This window comes from Giraffa tippelskirchi, chromosome 4, assembly GCF_054371585.1.
Source record: "Giraffa tippelskirchi isolate mGirTip1 chromosome 4, T2T-mGirTip1v1.2.pri, whole genome shotgun sequence".
In the NCBI taxonomy this organism is placed as follows: domain Eukaryota; kingdom Metazoa; phylum Chordata; class Mammalia; order Artiodactyla; family Giraffidae; genus Giraffa; species Giraffa tippelskirchi.
In genome coordinates, this window is record NC_137278.1 from 40,210,001 (window position 1) to 40,229,505 (window position 19,505).

General features: G+C 38.1%; 1 protein-coding gene across 8 annotated transcripts in view; it reads right to left on the reverse strand.

Moving 5' to 3' along the window:
• Positions 1 to 19,505, reverse strand: part of MEIS1 (Meis homeobox 1) — a 140,530-nt gene that overhangs the window by 5,586 nt on the left and 115,439 nt on the right. For all 8 annotated transcript variants that reach the window (XM_081484003.1, XM_081484002.1, XM_081484000.1 and 5 more), the window contains one exon: positions 19,340 to 19,416. In XM_081484003.1, the coding sequence (XP_081340129.1) occupies positions 19,340 to 19,416 (77 nt within the window). The remainder of the gene's footprint in view (positions 1 to 19,339; positions 19,417 to 19,505) is intronic.

A 19,505-nucleotide genomic window follows, 5' to 3' on the forward strand; every position in this document is an offset into this window, starting at 1 on the left:
CTATTTTAATGCTCACTATTAAGATAATGAACCAGGATGGCAGCACACCATCAAATGAAAAAAATGTCTGGAGTTTATCACCACTAACTCACACTGCTGGGGACTTCAGAGAAATGCATTCCTGGTAGAGAATTCTTGGGGTGGCTGTGTGTGTGTGTGTGTGTGTGTGTGTGTGTGTGTGTGCACACGTGTGCGCATGCTCTTCATGCCAAGTCTGAGGTCAGGGCAAGGTCATGGCTATACAGTAATTGAACTTATAATATTGCTTTCTCCAGCTACTCTTGAACGTGTATAATAAACATCTTGAGACACTTAAGTGTCTGAATAAGATTTCTTTTTACAATTTTTGTAGCCCCTAAAAAAGTGGCTAGTCACTGAAAATTTTAACAAGTGGTTAGTACAAGCTCTCCAAAGCTATGCTCATGAAATTTCTCTCTTAAGAGCTTTTTGCACCCTGTAATACTAAGCATTTCACATCAAATACATAAAATGAATCAGACATATTAGATTCTGAAATAGTACATTGCTTTTAGTTCTCAACTCAGATTTGAGTATATCAAACAAACATGCATGCGTACTCAGTTGCTAAGTCATGTCTGACTGTTTGAGGCCTCATGGACTGTAGCCCGCCCAGGCTCCTCTGTCCATGGGATTTCCCAGGCAAGAATACTGAAGTGGGTTGCCATTTCCCTCTCCAAGGGATCTTCCTGACCCAAGGATTGAATCCACATCTCCTGCATTGCAGGAGGATTCTTTACCACTGAGCAACCTGGGAAGTTCATATCCAACATGAGTACCACATAAAAAAATAAAATGAAGATTTTAATACTGTACTGTTAATAATTAAAGGACCCACAATCTAGGGACTTCCCTGGCAGTCCAGTGGTTAAGATCTGCACTTCTAATGCAGGGGATGTCAGTTCGATTCCTGGCTGGGGAACCAAGAGCCCACATATGTAGTGCTGCCACAAACTTAAAAAAAATACATAAAGGACCTCCATTCCTGCATGAATCCTAGTTGGTAAGTCTGCCCACTTCAGGAAGGAAAACAGTTCCTAAAAAACAATCCATTAAACAGATAGGCTTCCTTTGTGGCTCAGCTGGTAAAGAATCCACCTGCAGTGTGAGAGACGTAGGTTCGATCCCTGGGTTGGGAAGATCCCCTGGAGAAGGAAAAGGCTACCCACTCCAGTATTCTGGCCTGGAGAACTCCATGGATTACATAGTCCATGGTGATGCAAAGAGTTGGGCACAACTGAGCAACTTTCACTTTCAAACAGACAGGCATAGGTTTTTTAAATAAAAAATGCATACTTCATGACATTTTAAGATTCTCAACATCTTATATCCTTATGTTCTTTCTTTATCTTAGAAGTAATTAAAATAATGAATGAAACTGGAATCTAACTAAAAAGACATTGGTTGGTGTTAAGTCTTATTGACAACATACATTAAATTGGTTTTCATATATGAAGTCTCCAAACTTCTAATAAAAATATTTAAAACACAGATCTACAACAAATTGTGTTGCAAATCAGGTTATCATTATCTTGTATAAACCATGAAAATTGGAATCATGTGAGCAGAAGGTTAGATTAATTCTCCATTCTCATTATAAGCACAGGTGTAGCACAAACACCATGTGAAATAACCAATTAAAATGAAAAAAAAATCTGCTTTTTCATTAGCTGCCTGCACTGCATGACCAATCAGAAAATTATTTAATATTAATATTCTGCATATACCAAAAGTAATTTTCATAGTAACTAACATAGGTAAGGGAGCAAAAATGCCTCTTTATCTATGGTATTATTCAAAATCTGCATTCTCTTGAAAGGAACTCTGATAACTTTTTTCAAGTTCTTTTAAAAACATAATATTTTATGGATATATATTACTTATCTAAAAATAGGAAGAGTCTTTTTTAACAGATGGGAAGCCAAGGCTCCGAGAAATTAAGTGACTTATTTGAGGTCACATGTAACCCAAGAGATGTTAATAATTTGGCAAATGGTAGCAAGCATACCCCCCTCACCACCACAATGTCCTGACCAGAGCATGGCCACCACTGTGCCACCCATCTAGAATATTCTGGACTAAATAGATATCTAAACGTGAGCTGATTTCGAGCCAGTCACCACTGGCAACAACCTCACTGTTGAGTCCAGGAATAAGGATGACAACATTTTGGAGACTTGGGGATTTTGATGACTGTACTACTTGTGTATAAAGACCAAAAAAAAAGCTATGCATAAGCAGACTCAGCAAACTGGGTTATCTATATTCCAAAGCTTGCCTCCTTCATACTCATACATTCAGATTTCCAAAGACCAGTTCATGATAACCATCTCAGGTCTGAATCCATGACAGTTAATCCATGGGATCGGAAAAGCTACCCATGAGGTTTGATCATCACCTAGCTTGGTCACTGACATGAATTCCCTGTCTCTGATATCCCTACTGGGTTGATGGGTAGCCTCTGCTGGACTGTTTGGGTTTTTTTTAATTTATTTTATTCAAGTATAGTTGATTTACAATGTTGCGATAATTTCTGCTGTACAGAAAAGTGACTCAGTTATACACATATACCCATTCTTTTTCATATTCTTTTCCATTATGGTTTATCACAGGCTATTGAATATGGTTCCCTGAGCTATACAGTAGGACCTTGTTGGTTATCCATTCTATATATGCTAGTTTGCATCTGCTAACTCCAAACTCCCAATTTATCCCTTTCCCGCTTCCCCACCCCTCAGCCCTTTCCTTGGTAACCACGTCTGTTCTCTGTGCTGGACTATTTCTAATACAGCACTGGTCACCTTACCGGAGAGCCCACTTCCTCTACAGACACAATAACTGTTGTGTCTTACCTGATCTAAAATCCTTTCACCAGGACAACTTCATGGGGGTAATTTAAACAATTATAATCTCACTTCTTCAGATAGCCTTTCAAACATTAGAACTACAGCCACTGTGCCCCATAGGTCTCCCCTCTTCTCCCTAGGTTAAACATCCGTGATTCCTAACAAGTTCCTTCCAGAATGTGAGTTCTAGGATTTTGAGTCCACTCACCCCTTGGGCCACTATCTGCTCCAAATGTTGAGTCTGTCTGCATGACTCAGAGCAGCACTAAATGCAGTGACTTCAGGCCTGCTCAGGTCCCCATGGGGACAGCAAACATCTCACCCCAGCCTCTTAGTTAAGGGTCGCCAGGTACAGGATGCTAGTTGCTTCTCTTTGGGTGGCAATAACCATTTGTTGTTATTGACAACACAGATGTGGGCTACCTAAAGGACATGTAGGTATAAAGATGGGAATCCTTTCATTTAACTGAAAGTTTTAAAACCTTGAAAACCTAAGGACACTTATCACTTTACCCAAACTTCTTGACCACATTAGTAGGTATACTTGGAAGTCCTCACTTTTGTAAACTTTAATTAAAAACAATATTTGTTACAATATGATGGACATTATCAGTACATTTAGGACATAGCAAACTCTCAGAATGCTACTGAATTATAATTCCTATATTTATATGAAACACATATTATCTGGGGTCATGGTAGACATCTTTATCTGAAAATAACTGAATAAACAGCAAAATATTTTATTTTTAAAAACAACACCACCTTTTCAATTCTAAAACCATTCCAACATTTGACTCTCTTTGGTGTACTTTATGATTTTCCTCGACTGTCTTATACGTACTGTCTTTGGAATTAGCTATATACAGCAAGGTCATGTGTTTAGATGGCTTGGGTTGAATTTAGATAGGAAAACATTTTCCTTCTGGGCAAAGTAATAAAATGACATACTTGCTCCTCCCACTATAAGTCAAACAGAGGTCAGTTCCCCCATCCCTGTATCTGTTTAAATAAACTGGTCCAGCTGTTTGTTTCCAAAATGCCCTTTGACCTTGTGTCTCATCCTCCCTGCTTTTGTGACAGAATGCTTTACTTTCCATTGTGGAATATTCTAAATTATCAAGAATCTTCTAAACACTAAGAACCAAAAAATGATCTTTGGGGTTTATGTAAACTCACATGAACATATTCCCTTCTAAAACACTGTCATTTTAAGAAGCATTAGTAAAATAGTTATTTTAAACTCATATGTATGAATACACAAATATATATTAGAGCTTGAACATAAGAAGAAACAGTGTTTTTGAAGAGAAGAAAAGGATGACAAAAATTCCAATTTGAATGTACAATAAAAAATACATTCTTCAATACCCATAAAATAGTTTAAGATGAAATATATCCATGAAATGCACACAATCTTTGGAATTTTCCATATTGATAAGGTGATTTTTAAAAAGCTTACTTGTTTAAAGATGTAAAAGAAAACTTTTAGGATTTTACATTGATGTCCAGACATTATAGTCCTTAAAATTCAGATGTATAATATCAGGAATACATAATAACAGGACAGTTTGCTTTTCTTACTCATTAAAATAGTCTCACACCTTAGCTTAATAGAATGATGCTCAAATTTGCCACAGATTGGGCATTGTACAAAGTAATCCTTTTAGTTAAGTATCCTTTAAGGTTGAGAAACATCCTGTTTGCATTTCCATATTTCATTCCAAACATCAAGGTATATGTTTTTAAAAATCCCGTTTTGCTTTGGAAACAGTCTTCTTTTGTGAAGTACTAAGAACTGGACACCTTGTAGGTGGCTGAAAACTGAATTAGAGAAAGAATTCTTAAATTTCCTTTTTTCATAGAATCATGGATTAGAATTTCTTCCTGTGACCAAATGGTCTCCTTTCTCAAAACAAGAAGTTTTACAAAGGAAAGGAAGATAATGGATTGGCTTTAGAGCTTTATTCCATGTCAAAATAAACAGAGGTGTATTTCTTTTTACCTAGTTATTTGTTTAGAACTCAAGTCCTATTAAGGGGGCAGTAGGAGGTTGAAATGGGAGCAAAAGTCTTAAATATCTGAGACATGGCATCATCTAAAAACTGAGTTTTACCATCTGCATTTTTTAAAAAATAGGAATCAGAAAAGGAGAATGGAAGATGAACCTTGAGTTATGCTAAAAAGAAATACAGGAAGTTTTGCTCTATTCTTTCTTGTCTCTGTCCTTAGATGTTTATTTATTATTGGACTTTTTTCCTCCCATTCTGTTAATTCCACCTATCTCCTTTATTCTTCATCTTTGGATACCTGAATAGTTTTCTGAGCCAGATCTGGTAGAACTGCTTTCTAAAGTTGGCCTTCATCCTTTAGTTTATCCTCCACTCCCTGACCAGGTTCCTGTCCACAAAACTGGATTCTTAAATTTAGTCGTCTCTTGGTGAGAACCGGAGGGGTGGCCAGATCATAGTGTACATCCTTTAGGCCCAAACACCAGGTTTATTTGCCCAGTTCCACAGGCAGTTTTCCTACATGGCTTTGCCCTCTTCCCATACTCTTACACCTTTGGTCCTCCGCAGTACTAACAATAGGAAGGAGAAACTACTTGCTTACTCTCAAAACTATAATTTTCACCTTTATTCAATTCTGCTCCCCTGTGTTTACCACCCTACTTATTCACTGATGATTAAGGGAAGACCGTATTTTGTTCTTTTAGCATGCCACAGCTTATTCATGGAAATCAAGATAAAATTCTCATAAAATACTGTGGTTTCTAAACAACGACGTGACTCTCAGTCATCCCCGTAGAGCTTCTTGCCAATTAGGTATAAGTGACTAGCCAGCAGAAAGGCAGGTATCCATTTTAAGGATGGAGAAATGCCATTCTATAATACGTACCCTTCTTTGCTCAAGAAGCTAAAATTATTAACTATTAAGAAAAAATTTCATTAAATAACAGGATATGTTAGTAAAAATGCCTTCTATACCTATACTATCCATTAAAGAAAGTATTAATTATATCATCTTGATTAATATTTAGGTATACTTAAGAATACTTACATATATACTTAATAATAAAAATTAATGCCATGCCTTATTGAGTACTGGTGATTTCTTCATGCACTGTTCTTTATTCAATTAAACATGAACAACATGCAAGTATAATATTTAATTGCTATATAATTCATTTTACTTATATTCATTGCTATAAATATTTTTAAGGGCAGAATTAAGTCTTGTAAAATAGCTTCTAATATAAATTACCATCTTGGAAAGTAGTTGCTGAATTCCAAAATTTTGTTCTTTCTTTTTCCATGAATTTTATTATGTAGCATTTCTTTCAACTTTATCAGCATCATTTAAAGAAAACTACATATACGACTCTTTTTTTATTTAAGTCAGCATTTCCTAATAACTTTAAGGCCCGTTTTATAAACAAACCTTTCAGGGAATGAATTCCAGCTATCTCCCACATAACACTGTTCTTTTAAACAAGAATTTGACTTCAAAATCTTTTGTTGGAATTCTCTATTTTAGATTTACATTTACTTATTGGATTTAATGATCCGTAACTGGCAGGCTTTAGGATCCAAGCCTTCCACACTCCCTTTCTTTGTGAAGTAAAATTTCATGAAACATGATTTTTAGACGCTCAAGAAAGTTGACTCAATCTCAAGTCAAACCTTATGAAATCATGTTTTTGGCACTGTCTTCTAGTTTCTCAACCTCCTCCAGGATCCGACAGTTCCAGGACTGCAATACATCATCTGTGTGTCTGGGGTTGGGGGAGGTGAATGAACGGGAGGGAAGAAGGAAGCACGTGTTTTGCTCTCCTTCTACTCTAGAAACATAATATTGGAATTTGTTCAAATCACAATAAGCCCATCCATCAGAGATCTGAAAAGGTTCCACTTCTCTAGAAGTGATAGGTGTATTTGTCAAACTACTATTAAAAGAAGCTGAAACTAAGACAGTTGAGAAAGTTAGTTATATATAAAATTTTCTTCCAAGCAACTAGTGAAAAAAAGAAATTGCTAATTAGTTGAAAATTATGGTGCAAAGTAAAAACAAAATCCAAACATCATTTTGGACTTTATAAGTTGAAATAGCTTGCAAATACATCATCACTTGGTTATATGTTACAGAAAGTTTTCCTTGAAAGCAAATTGTAAAATGATTTTTTTCACTCTTAAAAAAAAAAAAAATATATATATATATATAAGCTCAGTTTGCTAAATCCTTTAATCTGAACTGAATTCAAAGCAAGGGTGGCTGCCTTAGCAGGGGATCTCTGTTTCCTTTGCTGTCTTTTAGATCACTAAAGCCTTAGGCTCCAAACTCAATGGAATGAATTGTAGGGATGTATCACTAGACCTAGCATAAGAAATACCCAATAGTTAGTACATATTATAAGTATCCATATAAAGCATAGGGAACAAAATAGCATTTATAAAATATTTACTCACATATGACAGACAAGTTGCCAAATTTGATTTTGTTTAACCTAATAAATATTTTAAAGTGGTTTACTTAGAGTATTGGAGAAGGTAATGGCAACCCACTCCAGTATTCTTGCCTGGAGAATCCCAGGGATGGCGGAGCCTGGTGGGCTGCCTTCTATGGGGTCGCACAGAGTCGGACACGACTGAAGCGACTTAGCAGCAGCAGCAGCAGCACTTAGAGTATATGAAATTAGAGTGATTATTAGCACAATGTATAAGCAATAGGATAATCTAGGATAATATAGCAAAACCTCTTTTACTAACGAAAACCTAAATTGGGTAGAATAATATCTTCAAAGAATAAATGTATCTATTTAAGCTGAATCATATAAATTCTCATTTCCCATATTCACAAAAGTCAATAAAATTGCATCTTACTAAACAGCCCTTAAACATTACAGAATAAATACAGTTATTTAAAACAAATCTTAATGTTCTGTCAATTTCCATTATAAGTAGGATAACCAGATAATTTATCATCTATGCTGGGACACTTTGAAGAGTAAAGGGACATTAGGGACTTCCTTGGTGGTCTAGTTGTTAACAATCTGCCTCCCAATGCAGGGGACAAGGTTTGATCCCTGGTTTGGGACCTAAGATCCCACATGACTCAAGGCAAACCAAATCAGAGTGTCACAACTACTAAGTCCACATGCTCTAGAGCCCACACACCACAACGAAGATCCAGCACAGCCAAAAAAAAAAGAGTAAAGAAAAATTATTGATAATTATGCTGGGCACCAGGCAAAAACCATGAATGTCCCAAGGAATCAGGGTGTATGTGTTACCCTAGTAATCAAATATGCACTTTTTTCCCAAAATAGAATTTCCCCTGAATGACTGGAACTGAAACTCTTTCGTGTTAGGTGACCAGCCAAGCATGCGTAAGGTGTTCTAGAATCCTAGTGCCAATCTGGAGAATCTCTCAGCTCTTTCCTTTCTCTAGAATCTCTCCTTTATTTGCCTCCACATTCCAAGCCTTCACTAATTAAGAAATTTCCAGGCCTGGAGTCTCCACTCATGCTAAGGGAAGGTATATCAAAATTTAGTTTGATTTCTTTTTTCACCTGGTTACAGATTAGGTTTGACCTGAATGGAGGCCTATTGTCCATTCCTTAGAATGTTTACTGTAACTTCTGTTTCAATTAGTAAAGTTTGAAACCTAAACTTTATGTACTGTATATCAATATGTAACCTGTAGGTCCTTATATGTAAATGGAACCACTTGAAAAGGCAAAATCTCTCAACTGAGGTATATGACAAAATCTTTCAAATGAGGACAATAAAACCAACTAAATGACCTCCTCATGGAACTTGTCAAATCTTTGAAAAACGCTTGTGTTCATCAAAGTCACTTTGGGGAAAGTTCAGAGAATGTACATTTCATTTCTGAGCTGCCATCCTTTCCTTTGAACACCACTGCTCCTAATTATCACAGTCAAAACACTGGCCAAGGGCAGGAAGAGTGAGAACAGTGTCCAGTGGAAAATGTATGAGAACTGAGTAGGAAAACTGCCAATTCCTGGTTCTGAGATTATAGCAGTATTTAGGTGCTAGAGCTGTGATGACCGAATGGGTGAATGTTTATGGTAAGTGCTTTGCCAACTGTAAAACGTAAGACAGGTTTGCTGAGGATACTGTCATTATGATTCTCAAAAGTATCTAATGGTACAAAAGCTTATAAACAAATTCTTAGGCCAGTGAAAGATGGAAACAACCCAAATGTCCATCAATGAATGAACTAATAAAGAAAATGTGGTATATCCATACAATGAAACATTATTCAGTCATAAAGAGGAATAAAGTATGGCACATGCTTCAAAGTAAATGAAACTTGAAAACGTAATGCTAAGTGAAGGAAACCAGTCATAAAAGACCAGAGATATTATGATCACATTTATATAAACTGTCCAGAATAGGCAACCCATGGACAGAGGAGTCTTGTGGGCTACAGTCCATAGGGTCATAAGAGTCAGGCACAATTTAGTGACTAAACCACCATAGAGAAAGAAAGTAGATCTGTGGCAGAGTTGGGGATGGAAGGGGGTAGAGGGTTTCTTTTTGAGGTGGTGAAATTGTTCTCAAATGGACTCTGGGGATGGTTGCACATATCTATGACTATACTTAAAACCACTGAACCACTTTAAATGAGTAAATTGCATAGTATGTGAATTATATCTCAATAAGGCTCTTAAAAATACACAATGGGACTTCCCTCATGGCTCAGGGGTAAAGAATCCATCTGCCAATGCAGGGGACACTGGTTCAATCCCTGATCTGGGAAGATCCCACATGCCACAGGACAACTGTGCCCTGTGCCACAACTACTGAACCCATGTGCTGCAGCTACTGAAGCCCATGTACCTAGAGCCCATCCTCTGCAGTAAGAGAAGTTACCACAGTGAGAAGGCTGCGATTCAAAACTAAACAGTAGTCTCTGCTGCAACTAGAGAAAGGCCGTGCACAGTAACGAACACCCAACACAGCCAAAAAAAAAATCAACTAATTAAAAACAAAAATACATATTGGTGGACTACAAGAGACAATGAACCAGGAGTCAGCCCCCTCCTTGCCTCTAATTAAGAATGTAACATCCTAAGGCCCCGAGCCTCATCGGTCAAAGGATGCTACAATCCTACCCAGAAATTGGACTCTGTTGTTCTGTTGCAATGTTTCTCCAATTTTAATCCATGCTCCCTTTGATAAACTTTAAAATCTCCTATCTCTTTGTTAACTTACTATTTCAGGAGAAGTAGCATGACAAAAATCAAGTTAATTCTCAAGATGCTCTTTTATACTACATTCACTCAGAATGATTCTGATCTGTCTTTTCTGGCCACTCCCTCCAGCCGCTACTTGGCCTTGAGGATGGGAATCCTAGCCATAACCCATCGCACTGTCCTTTCTGTACACAATCCTGCCAGGTGACCAGCCGTGGGGGCTGAGACCCGACATCTTTGGATCCATACAATTCTTTCCATTAGCTTTACAACATTTCCTACTCTCTACCCTTTCCAAGTACATATGAATTCTGACTCAAACTAGGGATCAAATAAAGTCAACCGTAGCAGATGTTCTAGTGATACAGGCCAACAAAATCCTTCAACTAGACAACAACCCTCAAACCCTATTGGTTTACATTCAAATCAGCATCCTAAAGTAGAACATACTGGAAACTTAAAGATATATGTTTTTAATCACGATGCATTTAATTCCATCCATTGGCAACATATTATTCTTGAAAAATAGTGACCAAATCAATAGAATGCCAGATGTCTCCCATGATAGGAAGTACATTTTTGAGCTAAGTTACATTTGGAATCCAAGACCAATAATTCCCATGGGCCAAAGAGTTAATGTATTTGCAGAAGGAAGTACTTTTTCCTTCTTCAGTGATGGGATCTAATCTTTCAAGGCATTACGTCCTTCAACCACACTGGTTAAGAGGGTAAAAGGGAAAAGGAGTTCTCAAAGATGGGAACAGATTAAGGCATTTTTGCTTATTTGTTATTATTCAGGTGTCTAGAGCCCAACAGAGTTCATTATTTCCCACATTAATGGGTCAGGCTTAAAGACCTCATAAGAATGGAAATAAAATCAGGAGGAAAATACCCAAAGACCATGAGGGCATGGAGTGGGACAGTCCTGTATTTGCCAAAGTTACAAACATCCATGTTGTTGGCATGTTTTTGTTAGATTTTTTTTTTTAATGTTCTCTTGCCCCTTAAAAATTAACAAAAGAAAAAAAAACCCTTAAGTGTCTACACAAAGCTCCAGGCATCCGCCCATCGGAGCCATGCACATCCAAGACCACATCTGCCCTCAGAAACACTTCAGTCCCCGCACCCCTGCCTCCTCTCCATTTTTGAGAAAACTGTCTTATTAAACAAGGAGGCAACATTTGCCCCATTTTTTTACTGTTTCAGGCTGCTTCTTTAACCACTCAGAAATGCTGTTTGTTTTATGTAGGTGCAGCCTGAAGCCAGAGGGTGATGTAAGTGCGAGGGGAGAGGGGGTCTTCTCTGTGGGCACAGCTCTGGGGCCCAGTGCTCAATGGTTAATCACCCAACACCAGCCCCGGCAACTGTTGACACAAAATAGGTGGAGATCAGGTCTGTGCAAGCAGAAAATACCAGAAAGGCAAACTATATGTAAACACACTTAAGACAGATTTGACAAGAATAGACCTCAACCTGACTTGCTAGGAAACTCCTCAAGCTGGGAGCTTCAGTTCCTCTACTGAGGAGGCTTCCCCTGACAAAGTTTCCTTTGAGAAGAAAAAGAGTAACATTTTCAAAACTAAAAGAAGTTTACAGAAGTCAGCGGAGACATGTGTCCCCTTGATTCACGCAGTGTGAGTTTCGAATCTGCTCCTACATGCAGGATTTATGTAATGTAATACGGTTCTTGCAAGTACTTCTGGAGCAGAGCCAAACGAGAGAAAGAGAGAGAGAGGGAGAGAGAGGGAGAGAAAGAGAGAAGGGGGGAGGGAGAGAAGAAGGAAAAACCAGCATGTGCAAACAACCACAATTCAAAAAGTTATTTCTCTTGACCTATAAAACTCATGCAAAGAAGCAAATGGATAATGCTTAAACAGTCTTTTAATCTTATCTAACTGACACCTGACAACCCATTACTTATAGATTATTAATGCACCCACTAAAAAGTTTGTCATGTACAAAATCACTAGAGAAAAAAGATTGAATGCCTGAGGAAAAAACAAATTTTACTGTACAATAACTTAAGAAATTCCAAGCCTATTATCTGTCATGCCCTTCACAGGCTCAGAGCACACTGCTAAAAACAACTGATTTATCTTTATTATGAATCCAAAAGTGACAGCATGCATGTTTTCCATGTCTTGCAATAATGTTTAATTTCATCTAGTCTTTATTTTAAGGGCTAGATTTGCTTATTTAAGATGAAGGAAAGTAACAACTTTTTAATGAATAGTCCTTTTCGTCTGTTTATCAAAGGCCCTGTTGTGTTTTTTTTTTTCATTTCTAATGTAAAACGGGAATCAAAATCAGTTTCAGAACATTCACCTTGCTTCCGTTCACATTTTTACACTGTTTAGAATATTAGGGCTGGAAGAGGCTTAGAGTCCCACCAATTCCTCAGCCCTACCCATCCATTTAAGGCAGAGGAAGCTGTTGCCCAGGGAGACAAAGGGAGTTGATCAAGGACATGCATCTAATTGGTGAGGAGCGGGTACAACAGATGACATGTTTGGACTCCAAATGTTCTTTCCCCTGCGTATTCCCTTCCCTGACTCCCTCTATGTAAATGGTGTGTTGTCATGAGGCTTTCGTGGGAATTTGTCCCTTGTGTGTTAGTTGCTCAGTCGTGTCTGACTTTTTGCGACCCCAGGGACTGTAGCCCGCCAGGCTCCTCTATCCATGGAATTCTCCAGGCTAGAATACTGGGGGGGGTGCCATTTCCTCCTACAGGGCATCTTCCCGACCCAGGGATCGAATCCAGGTCTTCTGCACTGCAGGCAGACTCTTTACCATCTGAGCCACCCTTAGCCACCTGTGGATGCTGCAGCTTTTCTCCTTGACCAGCGTGCCTCTCAGCCCCTCATTTCCCACACTCTGTGCAAGGGGGTCAGCTCCGAGCACAGTGCTGGATGGTTAATCACCCAATGGTTAACCACCCTCTGCTGGCTGGGTGACACCCCAGGAGTTTCTGCTTAACTAGGACTTGCACCAAGTCCTGCTGACCTCCACATCATGTTCAAGGTCAAGTACCAAGCCACTGGTTTCACTGCCTTGAAAGGGATGTCGAGGAACACTGGGTTCATGAAGGAATCAGTCTCCCAGCTCACTCTTCTCTGTGCCTTGCTTGAACCCCAACCCTAAGTGGTCCCGAAAGCATCCTCAGGTCATACCAACTCTAAACTCCAGATGTCACACTCTTGTCCTGAACAGCTCAGAGACTGGCTTTGAATGTTGGTTGGAGGAGAAACAGCAGATACACAAAACAGTATTTGGACTTTCTAATCCATCTTCCCACAACCCACCCCTTCCTGTTTCTCTTCTCACCTAGACTCAGGGTCCTAGTCTGGTGGAAGGGGCAGGGTTTTTCCACCTGGTGCAGTGGGCCAACACCTACCCCTTCATGAGGAGTTTCCATCTTTCCTAGTATTAACCATCTGATTGAACACAGCGGGGGAAACCTCTGAGTAAACTAAGGAGTAAAACCTATAACAAAGTATATTTCACAGACTGCAGAGTCATTTTCAAAGAGGCTTGTTTGCTGGAAATTTTTTAAAATCTGCAGACAAAAGCAGCATCTCCATTAACTCCTAAGACTCTCTGACATGACAATACCTGAAGGTTTCAAAATTCACAGCTCTTTTCCCTGCGAGCTATTTGCTCAGCTTTCCTAAATAATACCCTGCCTGCCTGGCGCCTCGCCAGCTCTGTCTGAGGCAATATACAAGCTAAACATTTTTTGACTGATTTCAATATTTTCTCATGAGCAACTAGACAGTATTTTATCTAGTGAGTATTACTGATTGCTCTAATCTAAGCCCTGAGAAAGCTCCTGTAAAGGTAATATTATTAGAATTGACACTCAAGGTGAAAAGCATAGCAATTAACTATGGCTTGGAGAACAACAACCCATTCTGAGAGATGCTGGAGAGCTGTTCTATTTATATGTTTCCTTCTCTTCCTCCTTCTTTTAAAAATACTGCACCTGTTAACTCCATTGATCAATTAGGAAGTCTACCTTGAATGTAGGTTACACTTAAATTCTCAAGGGAAGAAGTTAGACCACCTGCTTAATAAAATTATCTCTTATGTGTGGAGTGGTTCCATCCCTAGGTGATTCCTAGGCAAGGAAAATCACTGTATACTCTGCACTTTCATTTTGTAGTGAATAGGAAACAAATGACCCAGTACTCCTTGCATGGTGCACTATTTTTTCTTTTTACATCTGTTTTCCTTGCTTTTGTGTCATGCCTCTGTTTAGTTTTATTGACAAAACAATCTGTGCCTAATGTTTAAACAACATCTGTAAAATATATTATTAAATTATGTTGGAAGAAAAAGCAGAGCAATTCTATGAAACCCTGTGACCCCCTATTGATTTTTAGATCTCAGAAGTTGAAAGGATAATTTGTGAATGTTTTAACATTTACATCTACACAGGTACCTATATTTATAGAATCTTTGATTACTTATAAAAGTATTTGCTACATTATTGCCATAACTCAGAAAGAAACTTGACCTTTTACAGTTGAATCTGTTTATTATAATAAGAGTGATCCTATTAAAAAAATAAGTTTACATTTCATTTTTACCTACCAATGGCAGAAACCTCCAAAGATAACATACTTCCCCCGCCACTGGTAATCAATGGGAAGTGATGCCTGAATGCTTTGTAGTTTTGAAGACCATAAATGAAGAAACTAGGAAAATCTGGTATATGTACTAAATCTGAGAACTTGAAGAGCTATGATGGCTCTGTAAAGTGTCACTTTGGAGTTCCCATGTTGCCTGAAATCTTAGGCACTCTATTAATGGAGAGGGATTCTTCTGTCCACATCAATGATGTATTTCACATTAACTATGTATTTTGCACCTAAAACCAATTGCCCTCTGAGAGACAACAGAGTAATCATGGAACATTAGGCCTTAATGGGAAAGTGCTGCAGATGAGAAGGGTAAACAAAGACAATGTAACATTTTTCAGTACACTCTAGGCTAGAACTCTGCTGAGGCAGGAGGCATCTGAGGCATGCAGCAAGTAAGATACAATTGCAGGCACAAGTTTTCGTCATATGGAATTCCCAAGTCTGCAACATGGCTGTGAAAACATATAAGGGAGCCTTTATTTGACCATTCTACACTCATATTTTCAATATAAAAGAATAAAGTTGGTGTATTCAGGAGAGAAAAGAACCTAGTATTGACATTGTGCATATGTGTGTTTGTTTTCTTCAAAGTTCTACCTTCATATGAAAAGGTCTACATAACCATCTAATCTAAAAATTTAAGAAGTTTCCACTTAAATGACAGTCAACATATTAGTACTAGTTTTATACTGATATAACTGAAGTATTTATTGCAACCACAACAACAATGAAAAAACAAAAAGACAAAGGCATCAAATGCTATTATTTATCATTTTTGGCTCAAAACATAATTGGGAGAGAGCAAAGAAAGACGATACATACATTTACAGCAGGCATTATTAATATATTTTAAAAATTATTATGCTTTAAGTCAAAGTCTACCATAGCATGCTAATAGATAGAAACATTTAGGCAATTAGTTATGGAGGTTGATTTTTTTAAAAACATGCAGTTACCTCAAATAGTTGGATAATTTAGGTAAAATATTTTTACCCAAATTATTTGCATAATTGCCTCAATTCTCAAAAAATGTCTTGGCATAGATTTTTTGCTACAATGTCTCATCTAATAAATGTCACATTCCATCCCAGAGCCCAATTCCTACAAAGTGCTAGTACCAGCCATTTTACGATTTCTCCTCTCTGTTTGTACTCTGATACATAGACCAAACATACAAGTTAAAAGTTATTTCTTTTAATTCAAATTTTCTCTTAATGAATCAAATCTGTCTTGTTGTTTTACATTTAAATTCTCCCTGTGATCCCCTCTCCCCACCAAATCCCATCTGCTTTGTCCTTAGTCAGCCAAGGCAGGTAGTATGTATTACTTATGTCAATTAAAAAGGCATGAAATTAGTTAAGCGAGGGAATGAAAGAATCATTACAATGCATCAAACTTTTCTCATCTCATTTTTCTGTCAAAATCTAACTTCAAGCTGCATTGGCCAGGGTTTCTATGACAAGCTAACAACTTGACATGAGTTTATATTTTTCACATTCATATTGTGTATTTCAATACATTATGTTGCTGCCAATAATTATGACTGATCTACACCCAACCTGCCCTTCAGCATTTTATTAAATCTCTTCAACAGTGACTCATAGTTTGTACAAAATGTACATGTATGTTAACAAGTCTTAAAAAATCCTAAAAGGAAGACACACAATTTTAAATGTTGTGCCTAAATGAAATGAAGGGAAAATGCTAAAATACTTATGAAGTGTTTTTTTTTTTTATTATTATTTCCAGAGTGAAGAAATATGGGCTTGATGTTCAATGCAGGAAAAGTATTTACAGGCTCTCAAAATAACTTCGTATAATTTTTTTATTATGATAAAGAAAAATGAACGCCACTTAGTAGTAGTGCTGTCTCATCAAGTTTGCCATCATCATTTAAGATTCTCGCGCATCTTGGGTTTCAAAACAGTGCCATCTGGGTTTCCCCATTTTTGCCTCAGATTTCCAACTCAAAGTCCAGAGAAAAAGAAATCAGTTATCAGTTCCTTAAAAGGAGAAGGTTAGGATGAAAAGTTATACACCGTTAAAAACCCAACTCAAACATGGGAATGTCATTATTCACCGAATCTAAGAGAAACAACTTCTCTTACAACTTCCAGCTACTGGAGGGGAATTTCTCTACCACAGCAGTCCTCAGTCTTTTGGTCACCAGGGACCCGTTTGGTGGAAGACAATTTTCCATGGACTGTTTGGCAGGGGGTGGTTTCAGGATGACTCAAGCACAGTCAGGTTTGAGCTCCTGTGAGAATCTAACGCCTCCGCTGATATGACAGGAGGTGGAACTCAGGTGGTAATGTGAGAGATGGGGAGTGGCTGTAAATACAGATGAACAGCTTGGCTCACTCACCCACCTCTCACTTGCTGCTGTGCGGTTTGGTTCCTAACAGAGGTGGAGGATCCTTCATCCACCACAAAGCTGTTGCAGAGTTGAAACAGTTGCCAAATGCCAAGCAATGAAATGCCAGCAGAGGTCACTTCTAACTTCATACAGAAGCAGAGAGCACATGCAAACTATATGGTGCCAGGTGAGAAGAGAATTGGGTTTACATCCCAGGTTATAAGGAAAAGTGATTTTCAAGTTATGTGCCTGTGCAGAATTGAATATCACAGTGAAGTTTAGGGTAGAGTCTGCACCTATGTTGAAAAATCATTATCTGGTACGTATGATAACTTTTTAAAGTCCTTATTTTTCCCTCTTAATCGCAAAATCAAGGAAGTCTGACTGTGATTACTGTGCAGAGAATCTATGAACAGACAACCGTGTCTGGCTCCGTGCCACAGGAATGTCTGCCTGCCCTAGCACCCAGAGGAAATATCCCATAAGGCTGTCTACCTGTAACAAGCAGATTGTATTGGAATCTGTTCTCTGGTAACGATGTTTGTGGATAGAGTTTTCTAGCTACACTGAAGAGGAAGAGAGATGGCATGTGGGATAGCTCACCTGAACGGGCAGCATGTTGCCTTCCTTAATGAGAGGTGGCCCAGCCACTCCTTGGCCCTCAAAGGGAATCATTTCCCAGAGAAATAAATCTTTGTACAGCTTCCATTGTATTCAAATTGCCCCATCAGTTTAACTTTAAAAATATGTGGGAATTTAAGCACGCATGCAAAATGGATATTCTGCCCTATAATACCATCCAGAATAATTTGAAAGACAGAGTTCAAGTATACAGTATCAAGAATCTTGAAAAGTAAGATACAGCTGCAGGTAAAAAGAGGCAAACAAAAAACCCGCAGCAGCCACAAGACTCCCAGTAACATGCTCAGGTATAGTATGTCTTCTGTTGGTTCCTGATCCACTTGACTAAAAGGGCTGCAAAAATTGATCTCCCAAGGCTGCCATAAGGTCATAGAAATTGATAACCCTTACAAGCAATGCTTATATGGGTCTGTCTGTGTCTTGAAGATAGTGCACTTTGTAAATTAATCCTCCAAAGGCAAATATATTGTAAGTAGCTTGTTACCTCTAAAATACTAAATTGAAGAATACATGGGATTATATTGACAGAAATTACATTTTCTGTAATGGGGCTTAATATATCTGAAATCTCTCCCAAAGGCTCCCAGGCTCTCTAACAGAGAAGAGTCTGTTAATGTAGGTGCAATGGACATCAAGAACAAATTTATTCACCAAAATGGATTAGGCCATGTAATCAGAGATTCTGTAATATTAATCTTTGACACTTATTGAACAGAAAGAAATACTTCTGTCTGCAGACTGGCATTCTGAGTTCTTTTTTCCCAATCAGGCTTTGGGCCTTTTCTGGATTTTACTTCAAAGAGGATAAGGTTTCCCCATCATAAACACTAATCTAAAAATATTGGGACAATTAATTAGATACACTTAGTTTTAAAGGAGATCAGATTTCGATACCCTTCAAATATGACACTAGCTCTGGGTGATTATATGAACCTGGCTTTCAGCACACTCACAAAGGGTAATAAATCATACTTCCTCAAAGGCTGTTTGCTACACTGCTATACATTAAGTCAGAATATTGTTGGCTATCCTCGGTACATAATCTCAGGTTCTCTCCCAAATCAGGAATTTACACATTTACTTAGAAACAGTATTACACAGCCCTGAGATACATCAAGTTTTGAATAGCTTCAAAGTAGAAACACGTTTTTTTTTCTTTTTTCCATAGGGAGATAAGAGGGATGGAGTGTCCATCCTGGAATGCACAGTCTAACAAATTCTCAGTGAGCTTAGTTATTCAGCGAATTTAAAATCTAACAGATGTGATAGAGTTTCTTGTTTCATGGAAACAAGGGTATTACCCTTTCTATTGATCATCCTTAAAAATAAAAAAAAAAAAACCCATGAGACATTTACAGAGCCACAGCTAAATGAATTCAGCACTTATTTTTACTATGCCTAAAATTTGTCAATTTATAAAGGAGGTGTAAAACAATACGGTGTTTTCTTTTCTAATATAGTAAGTGCTCTGGCTCTGTCGGCCAAGTGTTCTCACCTTTGGATCAACAAGCCACCAGGGAAAACTGGGTGTGTCTTCCTAATGCAAAACAAGAGCTGCAGGTTGCCAGAGGGGGAGGCAGATTGTGTGTAAACACAAAGCCAAATTACTTACCAATTGTTCACTTGAAGGATGGTGAGTCCTGTGTCTTGTGCCAACTGCTTTTTCTGTTCTTCAGAAGGGTAAGGGTGCTGAAAGAGGACAAAAAGGATAGGTGTATACCTGTATGCTCCGAACACCCAATGTGCACATCACAACAGGTGCAACGCTAGGTGCAAGG